Source organism: Mobula hypostoma, chromosome 9 (genome assembly GCF_963921235.1).
Source record: "Mobula hypostoma chromosome 9, sMobHyp1.1, whole genome shotgun sequence".
Lineage (NCBI taxonomy): Eukaryota > Metazoa > Chordata > Chondrichthyes > Myliobatiformes > Myliobatidae > Mobula > Mobula hypostoma.
In genome coordinates, this window is record NC_086105.1 from 76449143 (window position 1) to 76470179 (window position 21037).

The following is a 21037-nucleotide window of genomic DNA, read 5'->3' on the forward strand; positions in this document are numbered from 1 at the left end:
TGGTCCCAACACTGGCCCCTGCAGAACACTACTCGTCACTGGCAGCTAACCAGAAAAGGATCCATTTATTCCCACTTTCTGCCTCCTACTAATCAGCCAATGCTCTAACCATGCCAGTAACTTTCCTGTAATACCATGGGCTCTTAACTTGGTACGTAGCCTCATGTGTGGCACCTTGTCAAAGTTCTTCTGAAAGTCTAAATAAACAACACCCACTGCATCCCCTTTATCTATCCTATGTGTAATCTCCTCAAAGAATTCCAACAGATTCGTCAGGCGAAATTCTTCCTTAAGGAAACCATGCTGACTTGGTCCCATCTTGTCCTGTGTCACCAAGTATGCCAATAACCTCATCCTTAACAATTGACTCCAACATCTTCCCATCCACTGAGGTCAGGCTAACTGGTCTATAATTTCCTTTCTGCTGCCTCCTCCTTTCTTAAAGAGTGGAGTGACATTTGAAATTTTCCAGTCCTCTGGCACCATGCCAAAGTCCAATGATTTTTGAAAGATCATTACTAATGCATTCACAATCTCTGCTGCTACCTCTACAGAACCCTAGGGTACAGATCATCTTGTCAGGGTGACTCATGCATCCTTAGGTTTTTCAGCCTTTTAATAATAATGGTAACTGCACTTACTTCTCTGCCCTCATACCCTTCAACATCTGGCACACTGTTAGTGTCTTCCACAGTGAAGACTGATGCCAAATACTCATTTTGTTCATCTGCCATCTCCTTGTCCCCCGTTATTATTTCTCTGGCCTCATTTTCTAGCAGTCTTACACCCACTCTTCTCTCTTCCCTTTTTTTTTTACATACTTGAAAAATCTTTTACTATCCACTTTGATATTGTTTGCTAACTTTCATTCATATTTCATTTTTCCCTCCTAATGATTCTTTTATTTGGTCTCTGTAAGTTTATAGAAGCTTCCCAATCCTCTATCTTCCTAATTTTTGTTTTGTTGTATGCTTCTCTTTTGCTTTTATACTAGTTTTGATTTCCCTTGTCAGCCACGGCTGTACTATTTTGCCATTTGAGTATTTCTTTGTTTTTGGAATACATCTATCCTGCATCTTCCTCATTTTTCCCAGAAACTCATGTCATTGCTGCTCTGCTGTCGTCCCTGACAGCAACTGCTTCCATTTTACTTTGCCCCACTCCTCTCTCATACCACTGTAATTTCCTTTACTCCACTGAAATACTACGTCAGACTTTACTTTCTTCTTATCAAATTTCAAGTTGAGCTCAGTTCTTTGTGATCTACTGCCTCCTAAGGGTTCTTTTACCTCAAACTCCCTAATTGCCTCTGGTTCATTACATAGCACCCAATCCAGTAGAGCTCATTCCCTAGTAGGCTTTCAAAAAAAACTTACTCTTGAGATCCATTACCGACCTGATTTTCCCAAATGACCAAATGTTAAAATCTCCCATGACTATCATAACATCACCTTTTTCTATTTACCATTGGAATCTGTGGTCCACATCCCAATTACTGTTGGGAGGCCTGTATATAACTTCCATCAGGGTCCTTTTACCCTTGCAGATTTAATAAAAATAGCTCTGTCATTTTGCTCTGTGAGTCTTGATGAGTTTTACCTCACTTGGACAGGATCAGACTGACCCCTGAAGATAGGTTTTAAGAGTAAACTATTTGCCCAAGTAATAGGTTAGCTAGAAACTATTCATTTTCTATTGAAGGGCAAGACTTAGGTCACTCAATAAGAAAATTGAAAAAAGGAGCATGTAGGACTGTATCAAAGGTGAGAACTTTGTTTCTTGATTATGATTAAGGCTAACTTTTCAATCTGAGACTCATATCACTTGCAGTGCTATTTTTCACGTAGCCAGAGGCACACTCCAGAACACCGCAGTCTTTTCTCACTATTTGGCTTTGAACATCTTTATTCTAAAATCCATTAGTTAAATAAGAATATAATCTTGCATTGAAGAGCATCATGCAATCTCCTCACCATTTCTTTAGCCTTCGACACATTTATCTCTTCCTTCCACATCCTTTTGTCTGCATCTTCGAGACTTTCACTCAGTGACATTAATGTCTGATGCAATTCATTTTTCTCACGATTCATCTTCATTGCATCTACAGCTGAATTCTCCTGCCGGTCATAGATCTGCTGCAGTCGTTTGTTCTCTTCTTTAACTACATTCAACTCCAATGCTATAAAAACAAAAAGCAGACAAGTTCTACCGCATAACCGTTATATTAACAATTAGATGCTTGGAAAAGAAAAGGAGGAACTATTAGACAATGCATATAATTCTAATTAACAACTGTAACACTTACACCAATGATTAGCATACCTAGAGCTACTACAATCTGGCTTGTGTGGACATTACCTGATGATGGACATTATCTACATACACACAGAGATAAAAATGAGGCATGAACAGGCATTGAGAAATCAAGAAACTACAGATGCTCTGAAAACACAGCAGTTGGGGCAGCATCAAGTCAGACAGCATGGAAACAGGCCCTTCAGACTAATTTGTCCAATTGAGCAAGCTAACTACCTGAGCTGGTCCCACCAGTGCCTTTGGTGTATATCTTTCTGCTCACATACCTGTCTAAATGGTTTACAAACTTTGTAATTGTACCTGCCTCAGCAGTTTCCCCTGGCAGCGAAAAGCAAAACCATCAACATTTTATTGACCTTCCATCACAACCTGATGAGTTATTTCCAACATTTTACCTTAGGTATCTTCACTCATTGCTTCAAATCAAATTTCCTGCTTATCTTGTGCCTTGAGCAATGGGAACACAGTTCAATAAAGGGAAGACGTCCCTGCATCCATTACTAAATCAACAATTATCATATACCTGTGATTCTTCCTCTGTATCTGGAGAAAAGTCACGTTTTTTCACTCATTTCAATAAGGGGATTTCAACCAGGTCCACTGTCTGAGTAGAAAAGACAGTAGTGGGTTGCAACAGCGAAAAAGAGCTTTGACCAGCAACCAATCAGCGTTTGGGATTGATTAGTGAGATCACATTAAAGGAAGGCAAGGGCAAGCGCAGTGGCCACCATCTGAGTGGACAGAGTCAGAGTGGTGATCTTGTGGCTTTAGCTCTTCAAGGTTTCAGCGAAGAGAGGCTTCAGTCAGAGAAAGCAAAGAAAATAAAAACTCCAGGTTAAGTTTTCGTTTGTCCTTCCCTTCTTTATATCTCCTCAGCTAGGACAGAAGAGATGCTCCTCTTGCAGGATGAGGGAAGGCAAGCAGACATCCAGTGACCCTGAAGACCATATCTGTGATAAGTGATCCAGATGCAGCTTCTAACAATCTGCCTTAAGAGTTGAAGTTGGAACACAACGAACTCCAGCTCACTTAGTAGGCTGAGGAGGTGATAGATAGGACAAAAAGAGAGGTAGTTACACACAAGGTGCAGGACACAGGAAACTGGGCGACAGTCAGGAAGGGGAAAAGGGTTAAATGAACCGGAGCAGAGTAGCCCTGTGGCCATCCTTGCAACAGGTAAATTAATTTGGATACTATTTGGGGGGGGGGGGGGGGTGGTATGGTGTTTGACCTAAAAGAGGAGTCACAGTGGTCAGGTCTCTGGCATTGAGTCTGCCTTTGTGACTAGGAAGAGAAGGCGGTGGGGTGGGGTGGGGTGATGGAGAGAAGAGGCACACTGCACCAGTCTGGTAAAGAGATTTTAAAAACTCAGTCTCTATAAAAAGAGAGGTACCACCTAGCAGAGCGGTCATTGTGGCAGCGGTTGTCGTCAATGTAGTCTTGTGTCACTGTAGTAAGGCTTTGGCTCAACAAGGCTTCAGCGAGAACAGATGGAGGCAAGGTAAGTAGGTGAGATCATTCCTAATTTCTTACTTAACTCTAGAGAGAATTGGAGGGATGTCTACAGACCCAGTGTGCTGATCTGGGTGTCAGATGTGGGATTTCCGAGAGACAATCAGCCTCCCCAATGGCCACATCTATAATAGGTGCATCAAGATGCTGCTCCTTAGAGACCACGTTAGGGAGCTAGGGCTGCAGTTTGATGATGTTCGGCTTGTTTGGCAAATTAAAGCAGTGATAGACAAAAGCTACAGGAAGGTAGTCATCCCAAGGCTACAGGAGATAGATAAATGGGTGGCTGTTAGGAGAGGGAAGGGGGAAAGTCAGCACCCCAGACCATGCCCCTCAACAATAACTACTCCATTTTGAGTTCTGTTGGGGGGTGGGAGATGGCCTACGTGGGTAAAGCAACAGTGACTGTGCCTCTGGCAGTGAGTTTGGTCCTGTGGCTCAGAAGGGTAGGGAACTGAACAGGATGGCAGCAGTAATAGGGGACTCCATAGCTGGAGGTTAGACAGGCGATTCTGTGGACACAAAAAGGAAACATGGATGGTAGTTTGCTTCCCAGGTGCCAGCATCAGCGATGTTTCTGGAAGCATCCACAATATCTTGAAAAGGTAGGGTGAGCAGCCAGAAGTCGTGATACATTTTGGTACCAATGTCTTGGGTAGAAAAAGGGAGGGGGTCCTGAAAAAATACAGGGGTTTAGAAAGAAAACTGAGAAGCAGAAAATCAAGGGTAGTAATCTTAGGATTGCTGCCTGTGCCACATAACAGTGAGGATTGGAAGTGAATGAGGTGGCAGATAAATGTATGGCTGGAAAATTGGAACTGGGGCAGGGATACAGATTTCTGGATCATTGGGACTTCTTCTAGAACAGGTGGGACCTGTACAAAATAGATGGGTTGCACTTGAATCTGAGGGAAAGCAATATTCTTGCAGACAGATTTACCAGAGCTGTTGGGATTGGTTTAAACTAATATGACGGGGGTGGGGGGGGTGGGAATTAATATGATAGAGCTGAGGATGAGACAGCAGGTTTACAAGTAGATGGTGGGTGTAACATGAATATGAGGAAGGACAAACCTATGATTGGGTACAAATGCAGACAGAGCAAAGAGTTAAATTGTATCACAGGAGCAAAATTCAAAAGGGTGAAGAATGTGGGACTGTAGGTACTGTATTTAAAAGCTGGTGGCATTCGCAATAAGGTAGAGATTGGTCAGTATGACGTTGTGGGCGTCAGAGTCGTGGCTGAAAGGTGGCCATACTTGGGAGCTTAACGTCAAAGAATAAACTTTGTATTGAAAAGACAGGCAGGAAGGCCTAGGTGCTGCTGTGGCTCTGTTGGTAAGAGATGGAATTACATCGTTAGAAAGAAGTGACATACGGTCAGAGAATGTTGAGTCTTTGTGGGTACAATTAAGAAACTGCAAGGGTAAAAAACCATTGTGGAAATCATATATAGGCCTCCACAAATAGTAGCCAAGAAGTGGGGTTGAGATTGCAAAGAGGCTGATATGTAATAAGGGTAATGACAATTGTAATGGGGGACTTCAATATGCAAGGTGATTGGTGTTGGATCGCAAGAGAGGGAATTTGTTGAATGCCTATGAGATGGCTTTTTAAGAGCAGCTTGTGTTTGAGTCTACTCAGGGAAAACTACCTTAGATTGGGAGTTGTGTAATAACCCAGATCTTATTAGGGAGCTTAATGTAAAGGAACCCTTAGGAGGCAGTGATTATAATATGATTGAATTCACACTGAAATTGGCGAGAGAAGCACAAGTCATACGTATCAGTATCACAATGAAATAAAGGGAAATACAGAGACGAGGTTGCCTTGGTGGATTGGAGGAGGATACTGGCGGGGATGACAGCACAGCAGAGATGGCTGAAGTTTCTGGGAATAGTTCACAAAGCACAGGATAAATATGTCCCACAGAGGAAGAAGTTCTCAAATGGCAGGGGTAGGCAACAGTAGCTGACAAAGGAAGTTAAAGACTGCTTAAAAACTAAGGAAAGGGCAAACAAGGCAGCAAAAATGAGTGGGAAAGCTGGATGATCCAGAAGCTTTTTATAATCCAAAACAAAAGCAACTAAAATAAGCTATAAGGGCAAAGATTAAATACAAGGGCAGACTAGCCAATAATATAAAGCAGGATAGTAAAACATTTTTTTCAGTTATGTGAAGAGTAAAAGCAAGGTGAGAGTTGATATTGGACCACTGGAAAATAATGCTGGTGAGATAGTAATGGGGGACAAAAAAATGGCAGATGAATTTAATGGGTACATTGCATCTGTCTTCACTGTGGAAGACACTAGCAGTGTGCCAGAGGTCTGTGAGTGCCATTGCTATTACAAAGGAAAAAGTCCTAGGCAACCTCAAAGGTCTTAAGGTAGGCAAGTCACCTGGACCAGATGGACTACATTCCAAAGTCCTGTGAGAAGTTGCTGAAGAGATAATGGATGCATTGGTCATGATCTTTCATGACTGGAAAATTGCAAATGTCACTCCACTCTTTAAGAAGGGAGGAAGACAAAAGAAAGGAAATTATAGGCCAGTCAGCCAAACCTCAGTGGCTGGGAAAGTGTTGGAGTCTATTATTAAGGATGAGGCTTCAGGGTACTTGAAGTCTAATTATAAAAATAAGTCAAAGTCAGCATGGTTTCTGTAAAGGGAAATCTTGCCTGACAAATCTGTTAGAATTCTTCAAGGAAATAACAAATAGGGAGGGCAAAAGAGAAGCAGATGTCATTCACTTGGATTTTCAGAAGGCATTTGATAAGGTGCCCCACATGAAGCTGCTGAACAAGATATAAAATCTTATGGTGTTATAGGAAAGATACTGGCATGGATAGCAGAATGGCTTACAGGCAGGAGTCAGCAAGTGGGAAAAAAGGTGTCTTTTCTGGTTGGCTGCCAGTCACCAGTGGTATCCCTCAGGGGTCCAGTATTGGGACCGCTACTTTCACGAAGATTTCCCAACAACTCTCTCTGCTTAGGTACACGGGGGCTCACTCTGCTTCTTGCATGACACCCGCTGCCAGCAGCCCTCTGCATTGTTCGTCCCCTTGGGGAATCTGCCCCCCCCCATCAGCTCCATCATATGGGGGGGGGGTCACACCCGCTGATAACAGCCACGACATCTCAGATCTCAACTCTGCTACAGTGTCCTCTGCCACTCTCCAGAGCAGGTTATCTGTGGTCACTTCACCGCAGGGGACTACTACCAAGGACTGTACCCTGCTGATGGAGGCCTCCCATACCTCTCTGATCAGCTTAACAAAAGATGGAGGGGGAGCCTGTCTTACAAGACTGTCAGAGACCCCAAAGCAATCAGGTCATGAGACTGGTGCCCCTGGCTATCTAATCCATTCTTAATTGATCCAGCTCAGCCGCCTGAATGACCCCTCTGCACTGCATGCAATTTAGCTGCCTCATGTTCTGAAACCCCACCATGAGCTCCATTGGGCTTCCTATCGGGCCAAAAGCATTGTCCAGTGCTTGTAGGTAATTGACAGCTGTCGTCATGGGATACCGTAACCTGACGGCTCTTACAACGTCAGCGGCCCACCCATTCAAACTCTCAATCAGTCTCTGTCACTTTACATCATCAGAGCACTGCCACTCATCTAACAACTGAGAGTCCGCTCCGCCCAAGCCTCATACTCCTCCTCCCCTTTAAGGGTGGGTGTAATTCCAGAGAATAGGCGGAGCCCACCATAGCAGAGACTTTGAATCTGATTTTTCCATTTATTCGCCAGAAAGGTAAGGATGGATACTAACTCACAATTCTCACTCTTCCCTGGGGGACGTGGACTAATTAGACATTCCAAATCCGACCACTCCTTCCCCTCACTCCTCAGAAACAATAGAACCCTGTCTTTGAAATGTGAATGCATAAGTGACGGTCATCAAGTCAACAGGTGATACTAAAATAGGTGCCACAATCAAGAAGGTTATCAAAAATTATTGGAACTCTTGATCAGCTGGACTCAACACCCTTCCGAATGTGGCAACCACAACTTAATGCAATGGCCCAATTGTAGCTTAACTATAGCTTTATAAAGCTGCAACATAACTTCCTGAATGTAATGCTTCAACAAATAAAGGCAAGCATGCCATAACCCTTATGAACTTCTGAAGCCAATTTCACGGAGCTATGGATTTGGACCAAAAGATCCTTATATACATCAACTATTAAGGGTTTTGCCATTAATACTGTACTGTATCTCTCAAAATCCAATACCACACACTTGCCTGGACTAAACAATTTGATACTTCTCCACCTATATCTACAACTGATCTTTATAAGATAAGACCATAAGACATGGGAGCAGAATTAGGCCATCTGGTCCATCAAGTCTGCTCCACCATTTCATCACGGCTGATCCAATTTTCCTCTCAGCCTCAATCTCCTGCCTTTTCCCCTTTTTCTCTTCATGTCCTGACCAATCAAGAATCTATCAACCTCTGCCTTAGATACACATACAGACTAAGCCTCCAAAGACTTCCACAAATTCACCACACTCTGGTTTAAAAAAAAATTCCTCCTCATCTCCACGCTAAAAAGATGTCCCTCTATTCTGAGACTGTGTTCTCTGGTCTTAGACTCTCACTCCATAGAAAACATCTTCTCCACTCTATCAAGGCCTTTCACCATTTGATATGTTTCAATGAGGTCACCCCTTATTCTTCTGAATTCTAGTGAATACATTCCTGGATCCACCAAATGCTCTTCATATGACAAGCCTTTCAATCCTGGAATCATTTTCATGAATTGCCTTTGAAGCCTCTCCAGTATCAGCACATCCTTTTGAAGATAAGGGACCCAAAACTGCTCACAATACTCCATGTGATGCCTCACCAGTGCTTTACAAAATCTCAACATTACATCCTCGCTTTTATATTTTGGTCCTCTTTAAATGAATGCTAACATTGCATATGCCTTCCTCACCACAGGCTCAACCTGCAAATTAACCTTTAGGATTCCCAAATTCCTTTGCATCTCAGTTTTTTTTGTATTTTCTGTCCCTTTAAAAAAAGTCCAACCCTTTCATTTCCTCTACCACAATGTATGACCATACACCCCAACACTGTATTCCATCTGCTATTCCCTTGCCCATTGTCCTAATCTAAAACCTTCTGTATCATCTCTACTTCCTCAAAACTACCTGCTCTCCACCCATCTTCATATCATCTGCAAACTTTGAAATAAAGCCATCAATTCCATCATCCAAATTATTGACAAATAACCTAAAAAGAATCTGTCCCAACACATACCCCTGTGGAACACCACTAGTCAGAAGCAGCCAGCCAGGGAGGCTCACTTTAATGCCACTCTGCCTCCTGCCAATCAGGAACAGCTTTATCCATGCTAGAATCTTTCCTCCAATACCAAGGGCTTGTAGCTTGTTAAGCAGCCTCATGTGTGGCACCCTGTCAAAGGCCTTCTGAAAATCCAAGTACACAACATGAACTGATTCTCCATTGTCTATCCTGCTTGTTATTTCTTCAAAGAATTCCAACAGATTTGTCAGGCAAGATTTTCCCTTGAAGAAACTATACTGAATACGGCCTATTTTATCATGTGCCTCCAGGTGCTCAGAGACCTCACCCTTAATAATCGACTCCAACATCTTCCCAACCACTGAGTTCAGATGAACGAGCCTAGTTTCCTTTCTTCTGCCTCTCACCCTTCTTGAAGAATGGAGTGATATTTGCAATTTTCCAGTCTTCTTGAATCAAATGAGTCTTGAAAGATCATTACTAATGCCTCCATGATCTCTTCGGCCACCTCTTTCAGAACTCTAAGGTGAACACCATCTGGTTCAGGCGACTTATCTACCTTCAGACCTTTCAGTTTCCTCAAGAACCATCTCTCTAGTTATGGTAACCACACACTACATGACCCCTGACCCAACTGTGCTCTCAAACATCTCTCCCATTTCACGCACATCTGCTCTCACCCCATCCTCCCGCCACCCCACTAGGAATAGGGTTCCCCTTGCCCTCACCTATCACCCCACCAGCCTCCGTGTCCAACATATAATTCTCCGCAACTTCCGCCACCTCCAATGGGATCCCACCACCAAGCACATCTCCCCCCCCCCCGCTTTCCACAGGGATTGCTCCCTACGCAATTCCTTTGTCCATTCGTCCCCCCCATCCCGTCCCACCGATCTCCCTCCCAGCACTTATCCTTGTAAGCGGAACAAGTTCTACACATGCCCTTACACTTCCTCCCTCACCACCATTCAGAGCCCCAGACAGTCCTTCCAGGTGAGGCGACACTTCACCTGTGAGTCGGCTGGGGTGATATACTGCATCTGGTACTCACGATGCAGCCTTCTATATATTGGTGGGACCGGACGCAGGCTGGGAGACCGTTTCGCTGAACACCTAGGCTCTGTCCGCCAGAGGAAGCAGGATCTCCCAGTGGCCACACATTTTAATTCCACGTCCCATTCCCATTCTGATGAGGAGGCCGTGGGTAGACATATCAGGAGGTACAACACCTTATATTCCGTCTGGGTAGCCTCCAACCTGATGGCATGAACATTGATTTCTCTAACTTCCGTTAATGCCCCTCCTCCTCTTCGTACCCCATTCCTTATTTATTATTTTTTCCCCTTTTTTCTTTCTCTTTTTTCTCCCTCTGTCCCTCCATCCTGCTCTCCATCCTCTGGGCTCCCCTCCCCCTTTCTTTCTTCCTCGGTTTCCCATCCCATGATCCTCTCCCTTCTCCAGCCTTGTATCCCTTTTGCCAATCAACTGTCCAGCTCTTGGCTCCATCCCTCCCCCTCCTGTCTTCTCCTATCATTTCGGATCTCCTCCTCCCCGCTTCTCAAGTTTCTTACTAGCTCTTCTTTCAGTTAGTCCTGACAAAGGGTCTCGGCCCAAAACATCCACTGTACCTCTTCCTGTAGATGCTGCCTGGCCTGCTGCATTCTACCAGCATTTTGTGTGTGTGTGTGTGTGTGTGTGTGTGTGTGTGTGTGTGTGTGTGTGTGTGTGTGTGTGTGTGTGTGTTGCTTGAATTTGCAGCATCTGCAGATTTCCTCGTGTTTGCAAAATACTTATTCAGTTTACCCACCATATCCTTATATCCTTGTTTCCCATTACTACCACTCCAACATTGTTTTCCAGCTGTCTGATATCCACTCTTGCCTCTCTTTTATACTTTGTATCTGAAGAAACTTTTGGTATCCTCTTTATATTATTGGCTAGCTTACTTTTGTACTCCAATTTTTCCATAATGACTTTTTTTTAGTTGCTTTGTTTGTTTTTAAAAGCTTCCCAATCATCTAACTTTCCACTATATTGTATGCCCTCTCTTTGGTTTTTATGTTGGCTTTGACTTCGTTTCTTAGCCACGGTTGTGTCATCTTTCCTCTTCTTTGAAATGTATATATCTTATGCCTTCCAAATTGCTTCTAGAAATTCCAGCCATTACTGCTCTGCCATCTTCCCTGCTAGTTTTCTTTTCCAATCAATTCTGGTCAACTCATCTCTCATGCCTCTGTAATTCCCTTTACTCTACTCTAACGCTGATATATCTGACTTTAGCTTCTCCTTCTCAAATTTCAAGGTGAATTCTATCATATTAAGAGTTTTTTTTTACCTTAAGGTCTCTAAACAATTCTGGTTCATTGCACAACATCCAATCCAGAATAGCCGAAGCTCTAGTGGGTTCCACCAACTAATGAAGGCCAACACACGATATGCCTTTTTAACAACCCTATCAATTTGTACAACTTTGAGGGATCTATAAATGTGGACCCCAATATATCTCTATTCCAACACACTGCTAAGAATCCCACCATTAACCCTGTATTCTGCCTTTAAATTTGACCTTCCAAAGTGAATCATATTACAGGTTTAACACCATCTTCCACTTCACAGCAAGTTTTACATCTTGTCAATGTCTCATTATAACCTACAACTTCCTACACCAGGGATTTCTCAATTGGGGTGCCATGGGAGGTTGCTAGGGGTTCCGTGGGAGGTTGTGATTAAAGAAAATAAACATCACATTTTGAACTTAGGGCGACACGCGATGTTAGCACTTGCAGTGGTGGGCTGTGCACAGTAGGACTGTGGGTGTATTCATTCTCAGGTTTTGATGAGATAGGGGAGGCCGTTGATAACTGGTGAGCGCTGTATCGCATGGAGGGGAGGACAGTAGGCTGATAAGGAGCCTGAAGTGTGTTTTCCAAGCATTGAATGGACTTGCCCAACCTGGCCTGTGATGTCAGCCTCTCCCTTTCGAATTGCCTCCCCCAACTTCCCCTTACGTGCCAATGACTGATTATGGGAGTGAACAACTCTACTGGTGTAGTAGAAAATTGGAGGGAAATTTTCATTCTAGAGGAGGAATTTTTACATGCCATGACTCAGCTGCTGGCCTGCTGCTTTGCTGTTGCTTAAACATTACAAAAGGTGGATTGTGTAGGCTAGAAGTGAATTGTATTGTGAAGTTTTTGTATTTTTGGGGGGCCTTCTTGTTTAGATATTTATTATGCCATTTTTAAAATATTTTATTAACCTCTGTGTTTTACAGACATGTCTGAGGTCCAAAGTGGCGATTTTTGAAAGAGAAGGATTCTAGGCCTACGGATAATTCTGATAAGATTAATGAAGAATTACATCTTCTGAGTCATTTCACTACACTAGTGGAACAACAGGTACAAAAAAATTCTGTCTTTACAATGAAAGCTCCTTACCAATGGGTTTTACATGGACTAGTGATCTAAGTTGTCCTATTCCATTGTGCCTAGTCTGCGGCAAATAACTTTCAAATACAGCAATGGCTCCAGCAAAGTTAAAAAGACAACTACAAATCACAACCATATGACACACAAAAGAGCTGATTTTAAACAACTTCTGGGATCTCAAAATAAAGTAAAGTTTTTGTTACAGTCATAGTCAGTAAAAAGATTCAGGAAGCAAGTTATTTAGTAGCAGAATTTATTACCCAGAAAAGGAGAAGTCCCACAGTTAGTGAGAACCTAATAATATCAGCATGTAAAATAATAATGGGTAAAATGCTAGGTCATGATGTAATACGAGAAATTCATGAGGCTTCACTCTCAAACAGTACAGTAAGTCAACATACTGATGACATATCGCATGATACTGAAGAGGTTCTGTGTGATAAACCGCTTCTCTATCCACGCGTTGAGGCAACAGAGTTCACCCATAAATGTCATGTTGCAGCATTTGTAAGATTTGTAAAATAAAACTTTTTCTGTTGCAGTGCTGCACAAAACAAGCAAAGGCCGAGATATATTTAATGTTTTGTCACCAGTACAATTTCCTACGCAGTGGTGTGCTGGGGCAATAGCATCAACACAGGTGATGCCAACAGACTCAATAAACTGATTAGAAAGGCTAACTCTGTTATAGGAGTTAAACTGGACATACTGGAGGCTGTGGTAGAACAAAGGACCCTAGGGAAAATCTTGGCAATTCTGGACAATGTTTCCCACCCTCTGCAAGCCACATTGGCCGAACAGAGGAACACCTTTAGTAATAGACTAAAACAACAGTGCTGCTCCGAAGCGCGCTATATGAGGTCATTCTTACCCTCGGCCATTAGTCTCTATAATGTGTCAGTCTATAGCCGGGGAAATGATGACACTCTCCTGTTAGACTGTTTGAGGTAACCTACTTTTTATTCTTTCTTACTTCCCTTCTAACATTTGTATATGTATATATATCTGTGCACTTGCAATGCTACTGTAACACTGTAATTTCCTTTGGGATCAATAAAATACCTATCTAGCTGGAAACAAAACATGTCTTTGAGGAACTGCGGCTAAGAAAGGTTGGCTAAAAATTCATTCTTCACTCAAAAGAGCATTGACAATTACTTTTGGAGTATTACATCTACAACTTACTGATCACGCTAATGCAATGAGCTGTGGATATAACAACTTTTACACAGGGGTTCCCAGAGACCTGAAAATTATTTCAAGGGTTCCTCCAGGGCAAAAAGGTTGAGAAAGACTCTTCTACACTATTCACAACACGATTTCTCACGGCATCTGCAAACTTATTAATAAACCATTCCACTTGTATATCCATGTCAACTATAAATATCAAAGATCAGGGGGTCCCAGAACAGATTCCTGCAGAATACCACTAATCACCGATCTCCGAGCAGAGTACACTTCATCTACAAACACTGTCTTGCATGGGCAGACTTTTGAATCTACACAGCCAAGTTTCCCTGGATCTCCTGACTTTCTGAATAGCCTACCATGTGAAATCTTACCAAACACCTTACTAAAATCCATATACATCACATCCACTGCACAATGTGCTTTGTCATATCCTCAAAAAAATTCACTGACAAAGCTATGCTATCCCTAATGAGGGTATACTTATCCAAATGCTTGTAAATCTTGTCTCCAAGAATTTGCCCACCACTGAAGTAGGACTCACAGGTCTATGATTCCCCCCTGCCTTCTAGACTAAAAGGGAAGAGGATTATAGCTCCTTCCAGGCTAACTTGCAACTCTCACGAGTCCTGTCTGATCCTTGCTTCCTAAACTTTAACTAAGCTTCTTTGTTCCTCATGACTACATATCTCGTGTCAAACATCCATACGTCCATATTTCTTGTCAACATGGCTCCTTCATCCTTCCACCCTTTTCCTATCTTAACAGGACAAGCCTATCCAGAATCAACGATTCTGTTGTGCATTTTCAAGTACATCCATTCCCATTTTATGCTCCTGAGTTGCTGCCTAATATCACCATAATTTTCCTTGCCCCCATTTAAAGACTTTCCCATACCATTTGCCCTTATCCCTTTCCAAGACTATGGTAAAGGTCAGAGAGATGTGGTCACTGTCTCTGAAATGCTCTCCCATCGAGAGACCTGACAGCTGACCTAGTTGAATGCCTAATGCTAAATCCAGTATGACCTCTCCAGTCAGCCTGTCTACACATTGTGTCAGGAATCTTACTGGACACACCTAACAAATTATGCCACGTCTAAACCTTTTTACTGAGGAAGTGCCAATCAATATTAGAGAAGTTGATTTCTCCTATGATAACAACCCTGTTATTTTTGCACCTTTCTCCTCTGTGTATCTTGCTATTGGGGGTGGGGTGTAAGGGTGGGGGAAGGGGGGGTGGTTATATAGGATACTCCGAGTAGAGTGTTGGCTCCCTTCCTGTTTCTGACATACACGCACACTAATTCAGTAGACAATCCCTCCACGACATCCTCCCTTTCTGCAGCTGATACTATCCCTGATTATCAAATCCATTCCACCTTTTAATACCTCCCCCATCCCCATCCCTTTTGAAACATCTCAATCCTGAAATATCCAGCAGCCATTCCTGCCCTTGTGACAACCAAAAATATGGTCAGCTCCCCCTCCCCACCCAGCTTCTTCTAAAACATCAGAATCCTGGGATATTAAGCATCCATTCCTGACCACCTCTCAAGCAAGTCCCTGTAATGTCTACATCATAGTTCCATGTACTGAACCAAGCTCTAAGATCATCATTCTTACCCTTCATAATCTTAAAATTAAAATAAACACACTTTAACCCATACTCCTTATTCTTCCTTAGAGACTTACCGTTCATGATGTCCATCTTCCTCACAATTCCCCCTATCTGACCCAGTGTTCTGGTTCATATTCTCCAGCCAAAACAGCTTAAACTCTCCTGATTAGCACAAATGACCTTCCTGGCCAGGATGTTGATTCCTTTCAGAGTAGGTGCAACCCACCCCCTTGCATAGGTCACCCTTGCCCCAGAATTTTCATTGATCAAAGAACCTCAAACCCTGTCTCCTGCACCAGTTTTTCAGCCATAAATTTATATGTTCAATTTTCACTAATGTCTAAAGTTAGGAGTAACTTTACTTATGACCTGAAGTTATTCTAAAATTCCATCAGAAGTCAGAAACCATTCCAGAACTGTTAGAAAAGTTTAAATTTCATACCAATTCTTCTGCAGTATTGATTCATACACCGATTAGTTCACACCATCAAAATATCAGTAACTTTTCCATTCTCTCCAACTTTCAATATGAGAATAAAGCAAACCTGTGGCTTCTATTTCTTCCTCAATTTCTTTTGCTCTCTGTTCCAGGGTAGCTTTATGGTTTTCCATTTCTTCAAGGTATCTCTTATATTTTTCCTGATCTGCCTGCAGGCTTGCTTTGGTTTTCTCTAGTGCCTGAACTCTATCCTGAAATCAAATGATGGCAGAGAAATGTTAAGTCAAATAGCAGAGAAATGTGTTAATTTATCCAGCAGTTCTGGACTCTTTCATTCCTGTTGAGAAACCATCTTCACCAACACAACTAACTCAAATTCAATTTATCGACATTCAACTCTACACACGTATACCACCAAAGGAAGTAACATTCCTCTGGACCAAGGTGCTCAAACACAGTACATAAACTCACATACATAACCCTTAAAGTGGTATTACCACAAATAAATTAACAAGTAATAAGGTGAATATACAAAACAAGTTAAAAAGTGAACGGTAAAACACTACTGGCGCTTTATACATAATGAGACCGGGGTGGTGGCAGAGTTTAGTATTGTTATGGCCTGAGGGAAGAAGTAGTTTCCCATCCTAACTTTTTTTCCTAATGCTACGATGCCTCCTGCCTGATGGTAAGGGATCAAACTGAAAAACGGATGTTTAAAAACAAGTGGATGTGAGGCACTGTTTATCCAAAGTACTGGCTTGGAAAACATAATGCATTTGTATGCTTCTAGGAAAAAATCTGGGATAAGGAGTAGGCAGGGCTCACAATAGAGATGTACTGTACTATAGCATGGATGCAGGCACTTTAGTCTAACCAATTTGTGTCAACCACAGTGCCTTTCCTGCTAGTTCGTTTCCTGTGTTCTGTCCCATATTCTAAGTCCTGACATTCCATGAACCTATCCAAGTTCTTTTTAAGTGGGCCTATTGTACCTGCCTCAACCACTTCCTCTGGCAGCTCATGCCATATACTCACCACCTCCTGTATGAAAAGTGGACCCCTTGGTACTTATTAAATCTTTTCCCTCTGGATGTAGTTTAGATTTCCCACCCTGGGGAACTGTTACCATCTATATTATCATGATCTTTATAAACTTTCACAAGACCACTCCCCTGTTCTCCACAGTTCCATGGAATATTGACCTATAATCAGCTATCTCATCCTGACAAAATCATAACTCTTCTATTTATTTAGTGATACAGTGTGGAGTGTGACCTCACAGCCCTTTGAGCCACAACCCCAGCCTAATCATGGGACAATTTAGAATGCTCAATGAACCTACCCAGTACATCTTTGGACTGTGGAAGGAAACCAGAGCACTTGGGGATATCCCACGCATTCCACGGGGAGAACATACAGATTCCTTACAGATGATGCCAAAATTGAGCTCAAAACTGCAGAACACCCAGACGTGTAATAACATCATACTACACTACCATCATGCTCTTCTGCACTCTTAAGCTTAACCATATCTTTTTTTATAAAACAGTACTCCAAATGTGGCCTCATGAAGGACTACATAATGTCCCAACTTCTATATTCATTGCCCAGACTGACGAAGGCCAGTGTACTACACACCTTTTTCACCATCCTATCTACCTTTGACACTATTTCAATGAACAATGCACTTGTATACTTAAGACACTTTATTCCATTAATGCCTTACCAGTTTCAGTCCTACGCTGGTTTGCCTTTCCAAAACGCATTACTTTGTGCATATATGAATTGAAATTCTTTTGTCACTCCTCAGCCCACTTGCCTACCTGATCAAGATCCCCCTGAAATCTAAAATAATCTTCTTCACTATCAACACCTCCTAATTTTGTGCCATCCACATTACTTATATAAATATTGAAAGAAAATGGGTACCAATGCTGACACCTGCAGCGCACCACTGGTCACCAGTCCCCATCTGAGAATGAGCTTTCAATCACTACCCTCTGCTACCTGAACCAATTTTGAATCCACTTAACTAATCCAGACCAACCCACCAAATTGCTGAAGATCTTGCTAAACTCCTAATAGACAACAGCTACTGCCCTACTCTGCTATTCCCTTTTGGCTACCATTTCAAAATAATTTGATAGTTTTGTCAAGCATGCTTTTCCACACATAAAACCGTGCTGACTCCTCCTAATAAGACTGTCTATCCAAGTACTAGTAAGATCCTGTCCCTCAAATTCTCTCTAGTAACTTTCTCAGGCTTTGGCCGCTGCTTGTTTGCCAATGCTACCCTCAAACAACAGACCAACCTTCCAATCTTTGGGAACTTCACCAGTGGCTAATGTCCAAGCAAATATTTTCACAAAACCGCCACATATTTTTTTCCTCTAGTCTCCCCCAAAGTCCAAGGAAGCACTTGATCAGGCCATGGGGATTTAGCCACCTTAATTGACTGAAAGGCAAAAAATCTCCTTTCTGGTAAACCATAAAACCGTAACACATAGGAGCAGAATTAGGCCATTCAGCCCATCGACTCTGCTCCGCCATTTTATCATGGCTGATCCTGGTACCAGTCAACCCCATACACCTGCCCTCTCACCATTATCCCTCGATGCCCTGACCAATCTGGTGTCTATCAACGTCTGCTTTAAATATACCCACAGACCTGACCTCCACCGCAGTCTGTGGCAGAGTATTCCACAGATTCACTACTCTTTGGCTAAAAAAAACCTCCTCCTTTCTTCTGTTTGAAAAGGTCGCCACTCAATTTTGAGGCTGTGCCCTCTAGTTCCGGATACCCCACGCTGATCGCCTCTGATCTGGGCCAACGTTTACATGTCGGGCGGCACCTAATTAGTTAGCATGTTTATTTCGGCTTTTTTTTTTTAAAAAGATGTGCTGGGTGCCTCCTGGCGACCGCTGCATTCTCCGTGAATCAGTATCTGTCCACGGCCTGGGGGTTGGGGTGATGGGACACTGGGGTGTCATCTCATTGTCGATCAGGGCAGGCAGCTCATCTTCTTCTATGACTGCCCGTCTTGATGTCGAAGGTCGAGGTTCGTCGTCTGCTGTGGAAGCCTCGTGCATTTTTCTATCAGACAGTTCTTTGTAAGCACTCAAAACCATCCTGCAAATATGCCCTAAACCTACGTACCCTTTCAAAATTAAAGTCGTACTTTATCATTGCAGCGAAATCTCATGCAGTTGCCTCACGTTCAGTTCCTGGACGACTTCACCTTCGGTCCGTTTGCTACTGAATTCGGTTTTGATTGTTATCCTTTCCTCTTGCAATTGCATCAGCTCTTCATCTATCAGTTCTTGGCCATGAGATGCCAAATCCTCTTCAATATCATCTTTGTCAACTTCCACAAGCTAAACTCACTTTGTCCTTCCTTCGTTTACCACGATTGAAACGCTTAATTATGTCTAGTTTTACGCTAAGTGTAACACCCCTACGAGCTCTTTCAGGCTTTTCTGATACCTTAGAAATCATCTTGCAAACTACTGCTCACAGGCACGTGTTAAAGCAATGCCGGCGAGAATGCCGTTCCGAATCGGGGGAGAGCGGCTGCTCGGGGCGCGTGTTGCCTTTTTTCATAACAGTGAGATTTCGTAAAGCCAACGTTCAAAAAGCAGGGGACACCTGTACCCCGAAACCTCATCTTTAGTAATGGACTTCAATACTTTCGCAATCACTGAGGTTAGGCTAATTGTAATATTCTTCAAGGTATCTCCACTTGTTTCCCTCATCTCTTGAGCAATCATGATTAAACACCAAGGAAAAATATTTATTAAAAATCCAACTCATTTTCTTGAGTCTCAATACATGAGCCCCTGCTGATATCTAAGGAGACCCACTCTTTCCCTAGCCACCCTTTTACTCTTAATGTAGACAGAGGATCTCAAAGAATTTTTACTTTTTCCACTTTTTACAGCTGTTGCAATTAAGTTTATCTTAGAACTTCAGCATACCCGTTCATTACAATTAATTCAGCTTTGGCTGTAACTACCCTACATTATAAGATTGCTTTTTCTGTAAAATTTAAAGACTGTTTATGCAATATAGTAGATTAGAATAGATAGAATCAAATACCTACCATATGGATTTATGAAAAATCAGAAATATATAGGTGATTAAAAAGTATAAAAGTACCTAACTGGTTCATTTTGCTTTTCTTTCTCCAGCTTATTCAACTCCTCTGAGAGCTTCCTGTTCTCAGCAGCAACTTCTTCAAATTGAGCTTCATCCACCCCAAAATGCTGCTCTGGAAAGTAGAGCAAAACGAAAAAAATTAAAAATGCCAACAATCTGAAATACAAACAGAAACCACTAGAAACACTCAGCTGGTGAAAAGACAAAACACCTTGGACTTGAAATGTTTCCTTTTCCACATACGACACGTCTTGCTGAGTGTTTCCAGCAGTTCCTTCCATAAACTACAAGATTGCTTTTCAATAAGCAGTGATAAATTCCACTTACTGCCTCAATCAATAATGATTAAAGACCCATTTCAAAATATGTTGAGTTTCATTTTTTGGTTTTGTTCAAATATCGTTTTTTTTGTAGTTGTGACTACTAGCAAAAACATAGCTCAATCTAATCATAATAATAATAATCATCCATTAGTCTCATGAGACCATGGATTTAGGCCTTGGAAGGTTTCCAGGGTGCAGGCCTGGGCAAGGTTGTATGGAAGACCGGCTGCAAGTCTCCCCTCTCCACGCCACCGATGTTGTCCAAGGGAAGGGCACTAGGCCAATACAGCTTAGCACCAGTGTCGTCGCAGAGCAATGTGTGGTTAAGCGCCTTGCTCAAGGACACAACACGCTGCCTCAGCTGAGGTTTAAACCTTCAGATCACTAGACGAATTCCTTAACCACTTGGCCACGTGCCAACACTGCTCAATATACAACTGCACAAATCAAAGGGTTAAAAGCACAGGAGATTCACAAATGTTATTATGGTCATGGGAATTTCAATATGCAGATAGACTGGAAAAAATCAGGTTGGTGGTGGATCACAAGAAAAGGAATTTGTAGAGAACCCACAAGATGACTTTTTAGAGCAGTTTATGGATGAGCTCATCAGGGCAAAGGCAATTCTGGATTAGGTGTTCTGTAATGAATCAGATTTGATCAGGGAGCTTAAAGTAAAGGAGCCATTTGGAGGTCGTGACCATAATATCAAGAGTGGATATTGGATTGCTGGAAAATAACGCTGGAGAGATAGCAATGGGGGACAAAGAAA

The 21037-nt window shown here is 42.4% G+C and overlaps 1 protein-coding gene across 1 annotated transcript in view; it reads right to left on the reverse strand.

The window, feature by feature from the left end:
• The window catches only part of ndc80 (NDC80 kinetochore complex component), a 122134-nt gene that overhangs the window by 41207 nt on the left and 59890 nt on the right, over positions 1 to 21037 (reverse strand). The window contains exons 9-11 of the mRNA XM_063058506.1: positions 19948 to 20054; positions 15890 to 16034; positions 1974 to 2179 (exon numbers count right to left, since the gene is read on the reverse strand). Of these exons, the coding sequence (XP_062914576.1) occupies positions 1974 to 2179; positions 15890 to 16034; positions 19948 to 20054 (458 nt within the window). The remainder of the gene's footprint in view (positions 1 to 1973; positions 2180 to 15889; positions 16035 to 19947; positions 20055 to 21037) is intronic.